The sequence below is a fragment of the Hemitrygon akajei genome, chromosome 11 (genome assembly GCF_048418815.1).
Source record: "Hemitrygon akajei chromosome 11, sHemAka1.3, whole genome shotgun sequence".
NCBI lineage: Eukaryota > Metazoa > Chordata > Chondrichthyes > Myliobatiformes > Dasyatidae > Hemitrygon > Hemitrygon akajei.
In genome coordinates this window covers 81,396,574-81,414,368 of record NC_133134.1, presented here as the reverse complement: position 1 = coordinate 81,414,368, position 17,795 = coordinate 81,396,574, and the positions used below count along the sequence as shown (strand labels likewise).

The following is a 17,795-nucleotide window of genomic DNA, read 5'->3' as shown; positions in this document are numbered from 1 at the left end:
TGAGGGTGGTACTGAGGGAGAGTCACACTGTGAGGGTGGTACTGAGAGAGAGTCACTCTGTGAGGGTGGTACTGAGGGAGAGTCACACTGTGAGGGTGGTACTGAGAGAGAGTCACTCTGTGAGGGTGGTACTGAGGGAGAGTCACTGTGAGGGTGGTACTGTGAGAGAGTCACACTGTGAGGGTGGTACTGAGAGAGAGTCACTGTGAGGGTGGTACTGAGGGAAAGTCACTGTGAGGGTGGTACTGAGGGAGAGTCACACTGTGAGGGTGGTACTGAGAGAGAGTCACTCTGTGAGGGTGGTACTGAGGGAGAGTCACACTGTGAGGGTGGTAGTGAGGGAGAGTCACTGTGAGGGTGGTACTGAGGACAGTCACTGTGAGGGTGGTACTGAGGGAGAGTCACACTGTGAGGGTGGTACTGAGAGAGAGTCACTGTGGGGGTGGTACTGAGGGAAAGTCACTGTGAGGGTGGTACTGAGGGAGAGTCACTGTGAGGGTGGTACTGAGAGAGAGTCACTGTGAGGGTGGTCCTGAGGGAGAGTCACACTGTGAGGGTGGTACTGAGAGAGAGTCACTCTGTGAGGGTGGTACTGAGAGAGAGTCACTGTGAGCGTGGTACTGAGGGAGAGTCACTCTGTGAGGGTTGTATTGAGGGAGAGTCACTGTGAGGGTGGTACTGAGGGAGAGTCACTCTGTGAGGGTTGTATTGAGGGAGAGTCTCACTGTGAGGGTGGTACTGATAGAGAGTCACACTGTGAGGGTGGTACTGAGGGAGAGTCACATTGTGGGGGTGGTACTGAGAGAGAGTCACTGTGAGGGTGGTACTGAGAGAGAGTCACTCTGTGAGGGTGGTACTGAGGGAGAGTCACTGTGAGGGTGGTACTGAGAGAGAGTCACTCTGTGAGGGTGGTACTGAGGGAGAGTCACTGTGAGGGTGGTACTGATAGAGAGTCACACTGTGAGGGTGGTACTGAGAGAGAGTCACTGTGGGGGTGGTACTGAGGGAAAGTCACTGTGAGTGTGGTAGTGAGGGAGAGTCACTGTGAGGGTGGTAGTGAGGGAGAGTCACTGTGGGGGTGGTACTGAGAGAGAGTCACTGTGAGGTTGGTACTGAGGGAGAGTCACACTGTGAGGGTGGTACTGAGGAAAGTCACTGTGAGGGTGGTACTGAGGGAGAGTCACACTTTGAGGGTGGTACTGAGAGAGAGTCACTCTGTGAGGGTGGTACTGAGGGAGAGTCACACTGTGAGGGTGGTACTGAGAGAGAGTCACTCTGTGAGGGTGGTACTGAGGGAGAGTCACTGTGAGGGTGGTACTGAGAGAGAGTCACACTGTGAGGGTGGTACTGAGAGAGAGTCACTGTGAGGGTGGTACTGAGGGAAAGTCACTGTGAGGGTGGTAGTGAGGGAGAGTCACTGTGAGGGTGGTACTGAGGAAAGTCACTGTGAGGGTGGTACTGAGGGAGAGTCACACTGTGAGGGTGGTACTGAGAGAGAGTCACTGTGGGGGTGGTACTGAGGGAAAGTCACTGTGAGGGTGGTACTGAGGGAGAGTCACACTGTGAGGGTGGTACTGAGAGAGAGTCACTCTGTGAGGGTGGTACTGAGGGAGAGTCACTGTGAGGGTGGTACTGAGAGAGAGTCACACTGTGAGGGTGGTACTGAGAGAGAGTCACTGTCGGGGTGGTACTGGGGGAAAGTCACTGTGAGGGTGGTACTGAGAGAGAGTCACTGTGAGGGTGGTACTGAGGTTGAGTCACTGTGGGGGTGGTACTGAGAGAGAGTCACTGTGAGGGTTGTACTGAGGGAGAGTCACTCTGTGAGGGTTGTACTGAGGAAAGTCACTGTGAGGGTGGTACTGAGGGAGAGTCACACTGTGAGGGTGGTACTGAGGGATAGTCACTGTGAGGGTGGTACTGAGGGAGAGTCACACTGTGGGGGTGGTACTGAGGGAGAGTCACTGTGAGGGTGGTACTGAGAGAGAGTCACACTGTGAGGGTGGTACTGAGGGAGAGTCACACTGTGGGGGTGGTACTGAGAGAGAGTCACTGTGAGGGTGGTACTGAGAGAGAGTCACTCTGTGAGGGTGGTACTGAGGGAGAGTCACTGTGAGGGTGGTACTGAGGGAGAGTCACACTGTGAGGGTGGTACTGAGGGAGAGTTACTGTGAGGTCGTACTGAGAGAGAGTCACACTGTGAGGGTGGTACTGAGGGAGAGTCACTGTGAGGGTCATACTGAGAGAGAGTCACACTGTGAGGGTGGTACTGAGAGAGAGACACTGTGAGGGTGGTACTGAGGGAGAGTCACTCTGTGAGGGTGGTACTGAGGGAGAGTCACTGTGAGGGTGGTACTGAGGGGGAGTCACTGTGAGGGTGGTACTGAGAGAGAGTCACACTGTGAGGGTGGTACTGAGGGAGAGTCACACTGTGGGGGTGGTACTGAGAGAGAGTCACACTGTGAGGGTGGTACTGAGAGAGAGTCACTGTGGGGGTGGTACTGAGAGTCACTGTGAGGGTGGTACTGAGGGAGAGTCACTGTGAGGGTGGTACTGAGAGAGAGTCACACTGTGAGGGTGGTACTGAGAGAGAGTCACTGTGAGGGTGGTACTGAGGAAAGTCACTGTGAGGGTGGTACTGAGAGAGAGTCACTGTGAGGGTGGTACTGAGGGAGAGTCACTCTGTGAGGATGGTACTGAGGGAGAGTCACTGTGGGGGTGGTACTGAGAGAGATTCACACTGTGAGGATGGTACTGTGGGAGAGTCACTCTGTGAGGATGGTACTGAGGGAGAGTCACTGTGGGGGTGGTACTGAGAGAGATTCACACTGTGAGGGTGGTACTGAGGGAGAGTCACTGTGAGGGTGGTACTGAGAGAGAGTCACTGTGGGGGTGGTACTGAGAGAGATTCACACTGTGAGGATGGTACTGAGGAAAGTCACTGTGGGGGTGGTACTGAGAGAGACTCACACTGTGAGGGTGGTACTGAGGGAGAATCACTGTGAGGGTGGTACTGAGAGAGAGTCACACTGTGAGGGTGGTACTGAGGGAGAGTCACTCTGTGGGGGTGGTACTGAGGGAGAGTCACTGTGAGGGTGGTACTGAGAGAGAGTCACACTGTGGGGGTGGTACTGAGAGAGAGTCACTGTGAGGGTTTTACTGAGGGTGAGTCACTCTGTGATGGTGGTACTGAGAGAGAGTCACACTGTGAGGGTGGTACTGAGAGAGAGTCACTGTGAGAGTGGTTCTGAGGGAGAGTCACTGTGAGGGTGGTACTGAGGGAGGGTCACACTGTGAGGGTGGTACTGAGGGAGAGTCACACTGTGAGGGTGGTACTGAGAGAGAGTCACTGTGAGGGTGGTACTGAGAGAGAGTCACACTGTGAGGGTGGTACTGAGAGAGAGTCACTGTGAGGGTGGTACTGAGGGAGAGTCACACTGTGAGGGTGGTACTGAGAGAGAGTCACTGTGAGGGTGGTACTGAGAGAGAGTCACTGTGGGGGTGGTACTGAGGGAGAGTCACACTGAGGATGGTACTGAGGAAAGTCACTGTGGGGGTGGTACTGAGAGAGACTCACACTGTGAGGGTGGTACTGAGGGAGAGTCACTCTGTGAGGGTGGTACTGAGGGAGAATCACTGTGAGGGTGGTACTGAGAGAGAGTCACACTGTGAGGGTGGTACTGAGGGAGAGTCACTCTGTGGGGGTGGTACTGAGGGAGAGTCACTGTGAGGGTGGTACTGAGAGAGAGTCACACTGTGGGGGTGGTACTGAGAGAGAGTCACACTGTGAGGGTGGTACTGAGGGAGAGTCACTGTGAGGGTGGTACAGAGGGAGAGTCACGGTGAGGGTGGTACTGAGGGAGAGTCACTGTGAGGGTGGTACTGAGAGAGACTCACTGTGAGGGTTTTACTGAGGGAGAGTCACTCTGTGATGGTGGTACTGAGGGAGAGTCACTGTGAGGGTGGTACTGTGGGAGAGTCACACTGTGAGGGTGGTACTGAGGGAGAGTCACTGTGAGGGTGGTACAGAGGGAGAGTCACACTGTGAGGGTGGTACTGAGGGAGAGTCACTGTGAGGGTGGTACTGAGGGAGTTTTGCACTGTGGGAGCGGAATAGAGGAGGGAGAATCACACCGTAGGAGGGAATAGAGGGACAATCACGCTCTGGGACGGGTAGTGGGAATGCTGGACTGTCAGGCACTGATGGAGTGACACACTGTGGGAGGGGTATTGCCGCGTGGGCTCTTTCAAGCTCTGTCAACAAATTAGTTTTCTTCATATTAAACCAGAGACTCTTATCGCATAATTCCGCACACTCCCTCTCCCCCACCCCCCACTTCCAGGATATTCCTTTATCCCAACTAATCCCAAACAAAGTCACAGTTGGAAATTTGTAAAGGTACCTTGGCCTCACCAGATCCTCTTCCGCCACATTCCAGATGAATTACATTGCGGGCTCTTTCTACGACGGCATTATGTTGTATGCCCACGCTCTCAACGAGACGCTGGCACGAGGTGGCACGACGAGGGATGCCGTGGCAATCACCAAGCAGATGTGGAATCGAACCTTCCGAGGTAAGCGGAGGTCAGCAGAAACTCCATCTCCCAGCTTTCTCATACCGTCCAGAGTGAGAGGAACTGATATCAGTGTAATAGTGATCAGTGATATCACCTGAATGTACAGATATCAGTGTACAGATCTCACTCGGAGTGACAGAGGTCACTCACCCCAGAGAGAGAGGACTGAGAGACAGCGGTCAGTGTACAGATATCCCCCTGAGAGAGAGGGACTGAGAGACACCGGTCAGTGTACAGATCTCCCCCTGAGAGAGAGGGACTGAGAGACACCGGTCAGTGTACAGATATCCCCCTGAGAGAGAGGGACTGAGAGACACCGGTCAGTGTACAGATATCCCCCTGAGAGAGAGGGACTGAGAGACACCGGTCAGTGTACAGATCTCCCCCTGAGAGAGAGGGACTGAGAGACACCGGTCAGTGTACAGATATCCCCCTGAGAGAGAGGGACTGAGAGACACCGGTCAGTGTACAGATCTCCCCCTGAGAGAGAGGGACTGAGAGACACCGGTCAGTGTACAGATCTCCCCCTGAGAGAGAGGGACTGAGAGACACCGGTCAGTGTACAGATATCCCCCTGAGAGAGAGGGACTGAGAGACACCGGTCAGTGTACAGATATCCCCCTGAGAGAGAGGGATTGAAGGACACTGGTCAGTGTACAGATCTCCCCCTGAGAGAGAGGGACTGAGAGACACCAGTCAGTGTACAGATATCCCCCTGAGAGAGAGGGAATGAGAGACACCAGTCAGTGTACAGATATCCCCTGAGAGAGAGGGACTGAGAGACACCGGTCAGTGTACAGATATTCCCCTGAGAGAGAGGGATTGAGAGACACTGGTCAGTGTACAGATATCCCCCTGAGAGAGAGGGACTGAGAGACACTGATCAGTGTACAGATATCCCCCTGAGAGAGAGGGACTGAGAGACACTGGTCAGTGTACAGGTATCCCCCTGAGAGAGAGGGACTGAGAGACACTGGTCAGTGTACAGATATCCCCCTGAGAGAGAGGGACTGAGAGACACTGGTCAGTGTACAGATATCCCCCTGAGAGAGAGGGACTGAGAGACACTGGTCAGTGTACAGATATCCCCTGAGAGAGAGGGACTGAGAGACACCAGTCAGTGTACAGATATCCCCCTGAGAGAAAGAGACTGAGAGACACTGGTCAGTGTACAGATATCCCCTGAGAGAGAGAGACTGAGAGACACTAGGCAATGTACAGATATCCCCTGAGAGAGAGGGACTGAGAGACACTAGACAGTGTACAGATATCCCCCGAATGACAGAGGTCACTCAGCCTGAGAGAGAGCGACTGAGGGATACTGGTCAGCGTACAGATCTCACCATCAGAGAGAGGTACTGAGAGACAATTGTCAGAGTACAGATCTCACCCTGAGGGAGAGGGATTGAGAGGTATTGGTAGGGGTATGGATATTCCCCAGAAAGAGGGGTCTGAGGGACGTCAGTCAGTGAACAGATCTCACCCTGAGAGAGAAGGACTGACTGATATCCTTCAGAGAGAGGCGCCTGAGAGACATCAGTAAGTATACAGGTCTCACCCTGAGAATTAGGGACTGAGAGACACCAGTCTGTGTACCGATATCCCCCTTAGTGACAGAGGTCAGTGTACAGATCTCTCCCTGAGAGAGTGAGGGACTGTGAGACACAAGTCAGTGTACAGATCTCACCCTAAGGGAGAGGCACTGAGAAAAACCAGCCAGGGTACATATCTGAGACTGAGAGACATCAGTCAGTGTACAGATCTCAGCCTGAGAGAGAGGGACTGAGAGACTCAGTCAGTGTACAGATCTCACCCTGAGAGTGGGGGTCAGAGACTCTAGTTAGTGTATATATCTCCTCTGAGAGACGCCCATGTGGAGTATTCCAAGACCCATCTGCTGTGTCCTTTTTTGCAGGAGTGACAGGATTTCTGAAGATGGATGAAAATGGAGATCGAGAGAATGACTACTCACTCTGGGACATGATTGACACAGACTCTGGAACTTTCCAGGTCAGGAAATCTCTTTCCCTTTGCCTCAATATCCTTTATCTCATATTTGATGCTGTTTCATCTCCCCTGGTGCTTGGATCAACTGCTCAGTGCAGTGAAAAGCGAGGGTCCATAGGAAGAGATCTTTCCAGTGGAGCCTTGAACCTGAGCTCATGTCTTCACCATCCCATGGAGGTCAAGATCTCTCAACTGCTGCCTCACAGAGTAGACAGTTTTCTCCTTGAACCAATATTTCTAATTATCACCAATAACTTGTCCTGGTCTAACCATTTTGACACTATGACCAAGAGAGCACACCGTGTTCCTTTGCACCTCTGATTTTTGAGTTTTCTGCCTGTTTAGAAAATAGTCTACATAGTCTTTCTTGCTCTTTTGTGCTCCGTATGATCGTCGCCCTTTTGAAGCAGGTGGGAACCTCCAACCGCAGCACCGAGAGGTTGAAGGTGTCCTTGAACACTCCCACTTGTCAGTGTACAGATCTCACCTTGCCCGGTACCGTCGTGGCCTGATCTCTTGAAGGATGCTCTCACGCCAGCCTCCAAGACAGTCATCACACAGCTGCCAGATGCTGTGGACTTGGTCCTAGTGTTATTTTCCTTTCAAAAGCATGAGCTCATCAGCAAGTGCAATATCACTGCCATTTATGCTGCTAGGTTTCACCTTTCAGGAAGTAACAGAATTCAAACCCTGCCGCAGCTGTCATAAATTTACCAATTTACCCAAGGTTTATCAAGCTGCAACATAACTTCCTGATTCTTGAATTCAATGGCTCAACTAGTAAAGGGAAAATGATAACCTCTCGCTCAATTCTCTTCCCTCTCCCCCTCCACCTCCACTCTCCCCTCTCCTCCTCCACTCTCCCCTCCCCCTCCACACTCCCCTCCCCCTCCACTCTACCCTCCCCCTCCACTCTCCCCTCTCCCCTCTCCTCCTCCCCTCTCCCCTACTCCTCCACTCTCCCCTCCCCCTCCACTCTCCCCTCTCCCCCTCCCACTCTCCTCTCTCCCCCTCCACTCTCCTCTCTACCTCCACTCTCCCCTCTCCCCTCCTCCTCCACTCTCCCCCTCCCCTCCACTCTCCCCCTCCCCTCCACTCTCCCCTCTCCCCTTCCACTCTCCCCTCTCCCCTCCACTCTCCTCTCTACCTCCACTCTCCCCTCTCCCCTCCACCTCCACTCTCCCCTCTCCCCTCCACTCTCCCCTCCACTCTCCCCTCTCCCCCCTCCACTCTCCCCTCTCCCCCTCCAATCTCCCCTCTCCCTTCCCCCTCCCCTCTCCACTCTCCCCTCTCCCCTCTCCCCTCCACTCTCCACTCTCCCTTCTCCCCTCCCCCTCCACCTTCCCCACTCTCCCCCTCCCCTCCTCTCTCCCCTCTCCACTCTCCCCTCTCCCCCTCCCCCTCCATTGTCCCTTCTCCTCAATTCTCCCCTTTCCTATTTCCCCACCTCCTCCCCTTCACCCTCACATCTCCCCTACCCCCTCATTCCTCCCTTCTCCTCCCTCATGCCTCCTCCCCCTCTCTCTCTCCCCCCATTCTCTTTCCTTCCCCCCTCTCTTTCTCTAGGTGGTAGAGCACTACAACGGCACCATGAAGAGGATCCTGCCCATCTCCGGGTTGGAGATTCACTGGCCTGGGAACGCAGTGCCCGAGGACGTTCCTCACTGCGGCTTCGACAATGAAAATCCTGCCTGTCAGAAAGGTGTGAGCTCACTGACCTTCGGAGTTGGCCAAGGCTTCGAACCCCCCCCCCCCCCCAGTCCCTTCACCCATCACCTCCTGACTTGGATTTGCTATCCAGCCCTGTTACTGCATCTTCCAACCTCCTCTCTAGAGCCAACAGCAACTCGCCAAGTTCAAAGTACATTTATTATCAAAGTATGTATTCCGTATACAATCTTGAGATTTGCCTCCTGGCGTTCCCTTCCCCGCCACCCGCACATCTGCTGGAATAACTCCAGTGGAATGACACCGTCGGTGGAAGGAAATGCACAGTCAACGAGGTTGAGCAATCTCAATCCAAAGCATTAATTGTCCATTTCCCTTACTAGATGCTCTCTGACCTGCTCAATCACACCCATGTGACCAATTAACCTATTAACCCGTCCATCTTTGGAATTGGGAGGAAACCGGAGCAGCCGGAGGAAGCCCATGTAGTCACGGGGAGAGCAAACAAGCTCTGTACAGACAGTGGTGGGAATTGAACCTGGGTTGCTGGCACTCTAATAGCTCAGTGCTACTGTGCCAACCCTCGGCTAATCCTTGCTTCTTTTCTCCTTAGGAAGAGCATTCTCGATGCTCGAAGTCTTATCCATCATCGTCATTCTGATTCTTCTCATCATTACGAGCAGCTCGATTCTGGCCTACAGGTAACCAGGTTTAGAGGCATTTTCAGGAAAACATCTCTGGGGCTGAGCAACTCTGCCCCAGAAGGGGCAAAGGTGGGTTACTGGCAACTTAAAACCAGTCTGGGTAGATGAGTTTTGTCAGCCGTGGTTGGCAGCTCACCTCGGAGAAGGAAAATTTTGATTTCAAATCTGTACTGCCTTGCAGCTATAGCTGTTCATCGGGAAGGCTTCGGGAGTAAACCCCGAGGGGAAAAATGCGGAGCTGGAGTCCTTAAGGCAGTCCTAGGTTGAGTTCAACGCTGACTGGCAACTCTTGCGATGTCACTGGCGGCAAACTGTATCGGTCTCTGCGGTCCGTTTGGATCCTGCACTGGCTTGTGTGTTGATGCAAAATCCATGTCCAACCCTGACCAACAGAGGGCCTCTCTACGTTATCTCTTGGCTGTTCTCATGAGCACGGGAACCAGAGCTGAAGCAGCTCAGCCTCTCCAGCCTTCTCTGCCATTTAATATGACATCGATAGTGCAGAGGGTAGGTTGACTTGTTAATGGTGTAGAAGGCAGAGAGATAAACATATGTCTCATGGTGCCAAGTTCCTCCAGCATTTTGTGTGTGTTGCTCTAGGTTTCCAGCACCTGCAGAAGCTCTTGTATTTGGGATAATACTCATTTACCGCCCGGTGTGCCGCTGGCGTTTTCGACAGCAACAAAGGTTCCCTATCTCTGGTGGGGTTCAGGGCTCCCTTCATCATGTCGTTAGCTTCCTCTCGGTTTTCACCACTGTCAGCCATGCAAGCCCTGGGTGGAGACTCAGGAATACCGTCACATCCAGATGTAACAATCTTCATTGCTGTTTCCATAACAGTTTTGATTGACCAGTCAGGGTTGTTGGCCCTGGGCTGAACCCCTGAACCTGGAGGACCGGTGGACCACTCTTAGTCTGGCCTTTACCCTTTGACCTGTTTGGAATGGGTGACGCTACCAAGAGCCAAAGCACAAAGCCCTGACTCCAGCCAGCACAGCTCTCCAGGTCATTGAGGCACGCGAGCCTCCAAATCCAACGGCGGGGTTGTAATCCTCTTTGTAATTGTCCCACGTACCGATGTACAGTGAAAGCTCTTGTTTGCCTGCTTCCACACACCAGGACGACGTAGTGAGAAGGAGAACAGATGTGGTGTTACGGTTACAGAGAAAGAGCAAGATGCAAAGGCCACAGCCTGCTCGGCTGGGAGATCAGGAGTTCATCTTGGAAGGTCTGTTCAGGAGTCTGAGAACAGTGGGATAGAAGCTGTCCTTGAGTTTGTTGGTGCACAGGCTTGTACCTTTTAAAGAAGAGCTTTCTTAAATGTACGTAGAGACATACAATGACCTCCCCCACCTCCTTCAGTCCCCCCATGAATCCCTTGTCCATTCGTCCCTCCCCACTAATCTCCTTCCTGGCACTTAACCCTGCAAGCGGCCAAAGTGTTACACCTGCCCATACACCTCCCCCCTCACCTCCATTCAGGGCCCCAAACAGTCCTTCCAGATCAGGCAACACTTCACCTGTGAATCTGATGGGGTCGTCCGTTGGATTCTAGCATCTTCCCCCTTTCCAGTCCTGAAGAAGGGTCTCAGTCCAAAACATCAACTCTTCATTAATTTCCATAGATGCTGCCTGGCCTGCTGAGTTCCTCCAGCATTTTGTGTGCGTTGCTTTGGATTTCCAGCATCTGCAGATTTTCTTGTGTTTATTTAGTGAAATAAATCATTTTACATGAACGACACAGTCCAAGGATGTGCTGGGGGCAGCCCACAAGCGTCGCCATGCTTACAGCACCAGCAAAGCATGCCCACAACTTACTAACCCTCACCCGTACGTCTTTGGACTGTGGGAGGAAACTGGAGCAGCCGGAGGAGACCCACATGGTCACGGGGAGAACGTGCAAACTCCTTGCGGACAACAGCCGGGAATGTCGCTGTAAAACGTTGTGCTAACCGCTATGCTACGTGCTGTTGGTGAAGTGGGTTGAAAATGGCAGAAGGAGTTTAATATGAGGTTAGGACACAGAATGGTTGGGTCTTGGAGAGTATGGAAGAGAGGAGAAACCTCTGTGTACAAGTCCACAGGTTCTGGAAGACAGCAACACAGGTAGACAATGTGGTTAGGAAGGCATTGAGGATATTGGTCTTCACTAGTTGTGGCACTAAATACAAAAGTAGGGATAACATTGTTATAAAACCCTGGTCAGATCTCAGCTGGAGTATTGGGATGGAGTTCTGGACCTCACACTATAGGACCAAGGATCAACTTTATTCATCACATGCAAGGACATGTATTAGGAATCTGCTGTGGTGTGTTGGTCAGGGTGAGACGTGAAACAAAAATAAACAACATTCAACAATGATAAAGAATCATATTAAAAATAATGTTAGAAGTTAAAGTACAGATACAGAATAAAATGTGCATAAATATGTAAATATAAGCGTGTAAACATCTTAGGCATAGAGCAAGGATGCCTAAGACCTTCATAGTACTATAATGATTTTATGTATTGTACTGTACTTTCATGACATGCGAGTGATGAGAAACCTGATTCTGATATGGGTCTCTGTTGTGGACTGAGAATGGGAAAGGGGCAGGGAGAGGGGATTTCTGGTTAGGGGAAGGGAGAGGGAAGCACCAGAGAGACATTCTGTAGTGATCAATAAACCAATTGTTTGGAATCAAGTCACCTTGACGGGTGTCGCAGGGTTGAGTGAATCTGCACCTGTCCCACACCCCTCCACCCATTCCCAATATCCATTGCTCCTGCCAGGTTTACAAACTCTGTCTCCACTCCACATTGTCAAAAACAGTACTGTGTAAAACTCTTAGTCACTCTGGCTATAAATATGTGCCTAAGACTTTTGCACAGTACTGTAGCTGAAGGTAAATGGAAAGCAATGTGGGAGGGAAGGGTTTAATTGATCTTAGAGTAGGTTAGCACAATAATGTGGGCCAAAAGACCTGTACTGTTCCATGTTCCATAGTTCTATGTGTAACCCTCAGTTCAGCTAGAAGCTTAATCTAGGGGAAGACAGCCTCCAGCCCTGCCAAACTTCAGAAATCTTGTTTGGGTGGATGCACAATGATGTGTTCCCCTATTACAGATCAGTACCTCGAAATAACAGACAGTACACAATTTGCAATTAAACAATTGAGCTTTATAATTCTTAATTTGACTGTAGGTTAGTAAAGAAACAAAAAAGAAAAAGGGCCAGTTCTCATGAAACAGTATAATGCACAACGTTGGAGCTCACGGTTTTCCAGTCTGTTCGTTCCCCATCGATTTTCCCCTCGGGTGTCAACTCCCGACCCCCATTCCAAGTCCACTCCATCTGGCAGTCTACCAACTCTCTCCGCTCATGTCTTCTCTCTTCATCTCTCACCGACAAAATCCCATCTCTCAGACCCACAAGAAAGAACAACATGCCTCTGGTTGGATGGCGCACATTCCAAAGCCCCTGTTATCTCTAGTCATAACCCAAACATTGCTGTTACAGAGAAACCATTACATTAGCAGTGAAACCTTACAGCGCGTTACATCTGTAACTGAAGCAGAGCAGCCCAACAGCTATGCACCCTCTACTCACAGTGCAGAGTCGTGCTTTTTGTGCCCACTGCTCCATACAAGCCCCCTTACTGCTCCTGCTCAGCACCCCTCCACAACTCCAGAGGGTCTGGAGTTACGAGTATCCAAGCAGCCCCTCGTACCTGTCCCACCAGTCAGTCATGCCGTGACCAATCTGATTGTGGTCTTGGTTAACTTTCCTCCCTGTGCCCCATTAATTCTCGACTTTCCCCGTTATCTGAGCACCTCCCTTGAATATAAAGGGACAGAGAATTCCAAATGTTCTTCACCTTCCATGAGATGGAATTCCTCCTTTTCTCCACCTTGGTGGGGAGGGCTTTACCCATAATCCATTACTTCCTGTAGGACTTTCTGTTCAAGGGCATTGGTGTTTCCATTTCAAGCAATGATGCAGCCAATCAACATGTTCTCCACCCCACATCTATAGAAGTTTGTCAAAGTGAATCTTAGATGTCATAGTGAATCTTTGTGAAGTCCTAAGGAAGTAGGGGCACTGTTGTGCTTTCTCTGTAACTGCACATGTGCTGGGCCCAGGAATGATAACACTAAAGTGATAGCACTGAGGAATTTAAAGTTGCTGACCCCCTCCACCTCTGATCCCCCAATGGTGACTGACTCATGGACTTCTGGTTTCCTCCTCCTGGTCAATAATCGGCCCCTTGGTCTTTCTGACACTGAGTGAGAGATGTTGTTGTGGCACCACTCAGCCAGATTTTCATTCTCCTTCCTATATACTGACTCATCACTACCTTTGGTTTGGCCAATGACAGTGGTGTTGTCAGCAAACTCGTATATGGCATTGGAGTTGTGCTCAGCCACATCGTCATAAGTCTATGACTAGTAAGTCTACAAGTAGATCGGGGACTAAGCTCACAACTTTACGGTGCACCTGTGCTGATGGAGATTATGGAATTTTTTTTGAAAAAATGCATCTGTTCACTCAATTGCTTCAATCATTTTTCATCCTTCCCATTGGGATTTGGTAGCCATCATCCTTCAGGCCAGTAGGTATAGATGCAATGGTAGCTCTTCAGCGATTGGGCCCGGAATTCCTGAGGTAGATGATCAGCCATTGAGATTCCTGGATAGTCTGTTCCAGACCCTTACTTTTCCCTTCTTCCCCATAGGAGGTTTCGGCTGGAGAAGGAGCTGGCTAGTGAGCTGTGGCGCATCCGTTGGGAGGACATCCAACTGAGTAACCTGGAAAAGAACCTCCGAAGTGCAGGCAGCAGGCTGACCCTCTCACTGGTCAGGAAGCTCAGTACAGCCGTGTGTCTGTGCGAATGCATGCGTGAGAGATAGGACAGTGTGGAGGGAGTTTCACTCTGTGTCCGACCCCGGGAGTGTGTGAAGGGACGGTGTGGAGGGAGTTTCACTCTGTGTCTGACCCCGGGAGTGTGTGATGGGACGGTGCGGAGGGAGCTTCACTCTGTGTCCGACCCCAGGAGTGTGTGATGGGACAGTGTGGAGGGAGCTTCACTCTGTGTCCGACCCCAGGAGTGTGTGATGGGACAGTGTGGAGGGAGCTTCACTCTGTGTGTCTGACCCCGGGAGTGTGTGATGGGACAGTGTGGAGGGAGCTTCACTCTGTGTCCGACCCCAGGAGTGTGTGATGGGACGGTGCAGAGGGAGTTTCACTCTGTGTCCGACCCCAGGAGTGTGTGATGGGGAGTGTGGAGGGAGCTTCACTCTGTGTCCGACCCCAGGAGTGTGTGATGGGACAGTGTGGAGGGAGCTTCACTCTGTGTGTCTGACCCCAGGAGTGTGTGATGGGACAGTGTAGAGGGAGTTTCACCCTGTGTCTGACCCCGGGAGTGTGTGATGGGACAGTGTGGAGGGAGTTTCACTCTGTGTCTGACCCTGGGAGTGTGTGACGGGACGGTGTGGAGGGAGTTTCACTCTGTGTCTGACCCTGGGAGTGTGTGATGGGACGGTGTGGAGGGAGCTTCACCCTGTGTCTGACCCCAGGAGTGTGTGATGGGATGGTGTGGAGGGAGTTTCACTCTATGTCTGACCCCGGGAGTGTGTGACGGGACGGTGTGGAGGGAGTTTCACTCTGTGTCTGACCCTGGGAGTGTGTGATGGGACGGTGTGGAGGGAGCTTCACCCTGTGTCTGACCCCAGGAGTGTGTGATGGGATAGTGTGGAGGGAGTTTCACTCTGCGTCTGACCCCGGGGGTGTGTGATGGGACGGTGTGGAGGGAGTTTCACTCTGTGTCTAAACCCGGGAGTGTGTGATGGGACAGTGTAGAGGGAGCTTCACTCTGTGTCTGACCCCGGGAGTGTGTGATGGGACAGTGTGGAGGGAGCTTCACTCTGTGTCTGACTCCGGGAATATGTGATGGGACGGTATAGAGGGAGATAGACTTCCCAGTTTCTTTTGCTTTCGGTCATTCCATTGTGCCCCGTGAATTTTCAGTCCAATGGTTTCCCCTTTGAATATAATCTCTCAGGTGAGATCCTTTTGAGAAATTGTAATTCTAGTAACTGATGGAGATTTTCTTTCCCTGCCAGCGAGGCTCAAACTTTGGTTCTTTCCTCTCGAATGAAGGCCAGTACCAGGTTTATGCCAAGACAGGATATTACAAGGTAAGCACCAGAGGCAAATTTTTTTTAAAAAGGATGGGAAAGAAATAAACTGCTGATGTGGGACTGTCAGGATCAAGATTGTTTAATGTCATTTCCTATACACAAGTGTGTAGGAGAATGAAATAATTGTAACTCCAGATCCAATGCAGCACAAAAAACACAATAAGATAATACTAATACTAATAATGAAACAAAATAAATACGTAAATAGCTTATATACATGGATTGATTGTATGTCCATAAAGTGACGCTTGGCACAGTAGTGTCTGCACATAAGGTGACTACAGGAAACGGTAAAATAGCAGTGGTGGTGGGTGTGGAGGCTGTGTTAGTGGGTGGAGGTGTTGATCAGCCTTACTGCTTGGGAAGAGTAACTGTTTTTGAGTCTGACTGCCCTGGTGTGGACGCTATATAGCTTCCCTCAATGGGAGTGGGACAAATAGTCCAAGAACAGGGCGGGTGGGATCCTTCATGATGTTACTGGCACCTTTCTGTATATATGTCCTTGAAGGCGGTAGGCGGGTGCTGATGATACGTTGGGCAGTTTTGACTACCCATGTTAGAGCTGTCATGTTCACTGCAGGGCAGTTTCTGTGCCGTGCAGGTGGTGCAGTCTGTTATGAGCAACACACACAAAATGCTGGTGGAACGCAGCAGGCCAGGCAGCATCTATGGGAAGAAGTACCGTCAACGTTTCGAGCCGAGAACGTTTCGCCAGGACTAACTCAAGACGAAGGGTCTCGGCCCGAAACATCGACTGTACTTCTTCCTATAGCGGCTGCCTGGCCTGCTGTGTTCCACCAGCATTTTGTGTGTGTTGCTTGAACTTCCAGCGTCTGCAGATTTCCTCGTGTCAGCCTGTAACGATGCTCTTTACTGCCCATCTGTAGAACAATGTGAGTACAGATATGCACAATGAAGGTCTCGAGCTTCCTCAGGAAGTAGAAGCATTGATGAGCTTTCATTATTGTGTATAATCTGAAGCCGAGTCAGAAACACTGGTAAAACTCAAGTCAATCAACCAGCATCTGTGGAAAGAGAAACCAGTTAACATTTGGGTCAGAGAGAAAGCAAAAACCCTTTTTCAACCCAGAGCTAATTTTAAACAGCTACTTAACTTCCTAATCACATCTACATCGACTCTCCCCTCCATGGACTCTCTCTGCCCTCCATGCTGCCATGATCAATGACCCCTCCCACCCTGGTCATTCTCTCTTCACCCTCCTCCCCTCTCCTGTCGGCCAAAAGATACTACAGCTTGTACCACCGCGCTCAAGGGTGACTTCAGTCATCAGTGAATGAAAGGGCCTGTACTCTGCTGGAATGCATGGTCAAAAGATGGAATTGGCCTATTTTCCCACAGAAGAGGAACGGCTAAGAGTTGAACTTGGAAGTTGTTGATCGATGATGTTCAATAAAGCAGGTGCAGACATGCTCGTCTTTGTTTGGGAAGTCCAAAACCCAGCAGGGAATTCATGAAAACCCTTGCTGTCCAAGAGCAGTGAGACTATGGGACTCCATCCCAATAGAAATGGTTGAGTTCAGGGCAAAGCAGATAAACATACAAGGAATGTCATAGGCCTGATTGCTTTCTATGAGCTATGAGATCCCTGAAAATTAAGTCAAATACCTGAATAGAAAAGCCAACAGAAAATGGTGGATACAGCCCAGTCCACAGTAAAGCCCAGCCAGCCATCAAGCACATTCACATGGAATGTTAGCACAATAAAGAACACCATCTAGGTTATACTGTCTTCTCAACACTAGCACTGGGCAGGGTTACAGAAGCCTTAGGTCCCACACCACCAGGTTCAGGAACAGTTATTACCTCTCAGCCATCAGGCTCCTGAACCAGTGTGGATAACTTCACTCATTCCCAACACTGAACTGATTCCACAACCTACAGACTAACTTTCAAGCACTCTACACCTCATGTTCTTAGGATTCTTTTGTTATTTGCACAATTTGTCGTCTTTTGCCCATTGGTTGTTTGTCAGCCTTTGTGTGTAGTTGTCATTGATTCTATCGTATTTATTTGTTCTACTGTGAATGCCTGCAAGAAAATGAAACACAGGGCAGTGTACGGAGACATACTTGTACTTTCTTGATAACTTTGCTCTGACTTACTTTGACCTTGACTGATTCCCCTGAGAGCAAACACTCCACTAGTTTCATTCCAGGACATTCTGGAAATAACTGGTTTTGGTAGCGGTTTATTATTGTCACATGGACTGAGATACAGTGAGAATCTTGTCTTGCGTTCTGTTCATGCAGATCAGATCATTACACAGTGTATTGAGCTAGAATAGTACAGAATAAAGTGTAAAACCTACAGTGAAGGTGTTTTGCAATAGATGATAAAGTGCAAGATCATAATGAGGTCAAGAGTCCATCTTATCGTACAACAGGTCTGTTCAAGTGTCCGATGACAGCAGGGCAGAAGCTGTCCTTGACCCAGTGGTACGTACTTTTGAAGTTTAAAGTAAATCTATTATCAAAGTACGAAGAATTATCAAAGTATTTATCTAAAATTGGAGGGTTATGGGGTAGTGTGGGTTTAGTACTTTTTTTTAAGGATTATATGGGTCGGCACAACATGGAGGGCTGAAGGGCCTGTACTGTGCTGTAGTGTTCTATGGTTCTATGGAACATATACACTGCCC

The 17,795-nt window shown here is 50.6% G+C and overlaps 1 protein-coding gene across 4 annotated transcripts in view; it reads left to right on the top strand.

The window, feature by feature from the left end:
- Positions 1-17,795, top strand: part of LOC140735767 (atrial natriuretic peptide receptor 1-like) — a 312,139-nt gene that overhangs the window by 224,395 nt on the left and 69,949 nt on the right. For all 4 annotated transcript variants that reach the window (XM_073061232.1, XM_073061231.1, XM_073061230.1 and 1 more), the window contains 6 exons: positions 4,437-4,572; positions 6,491-6,585; positions 8,149-8,284; positions 8,864-8,951; positions 13,671-13,791; positions 15,058-15,132. In XM_073061232.1, the coding sequence (XP_072917333.1) occupies positions 4,437-4,572; positions 6,491-6,585; positions 8,149-8,284; positions 8,864-8,951; positions 13,671-13,791; positions 15,058-15,132 (651 nt within the window). The remainder of the gene's footprint in view (positions 1-4,436; positions 4,573-6,490; positions 6,586-8,148; positions 8,285-8,863; positions 8,952-13,670; positions 13,792-15,057; positions 15,133-17,795) is intronic.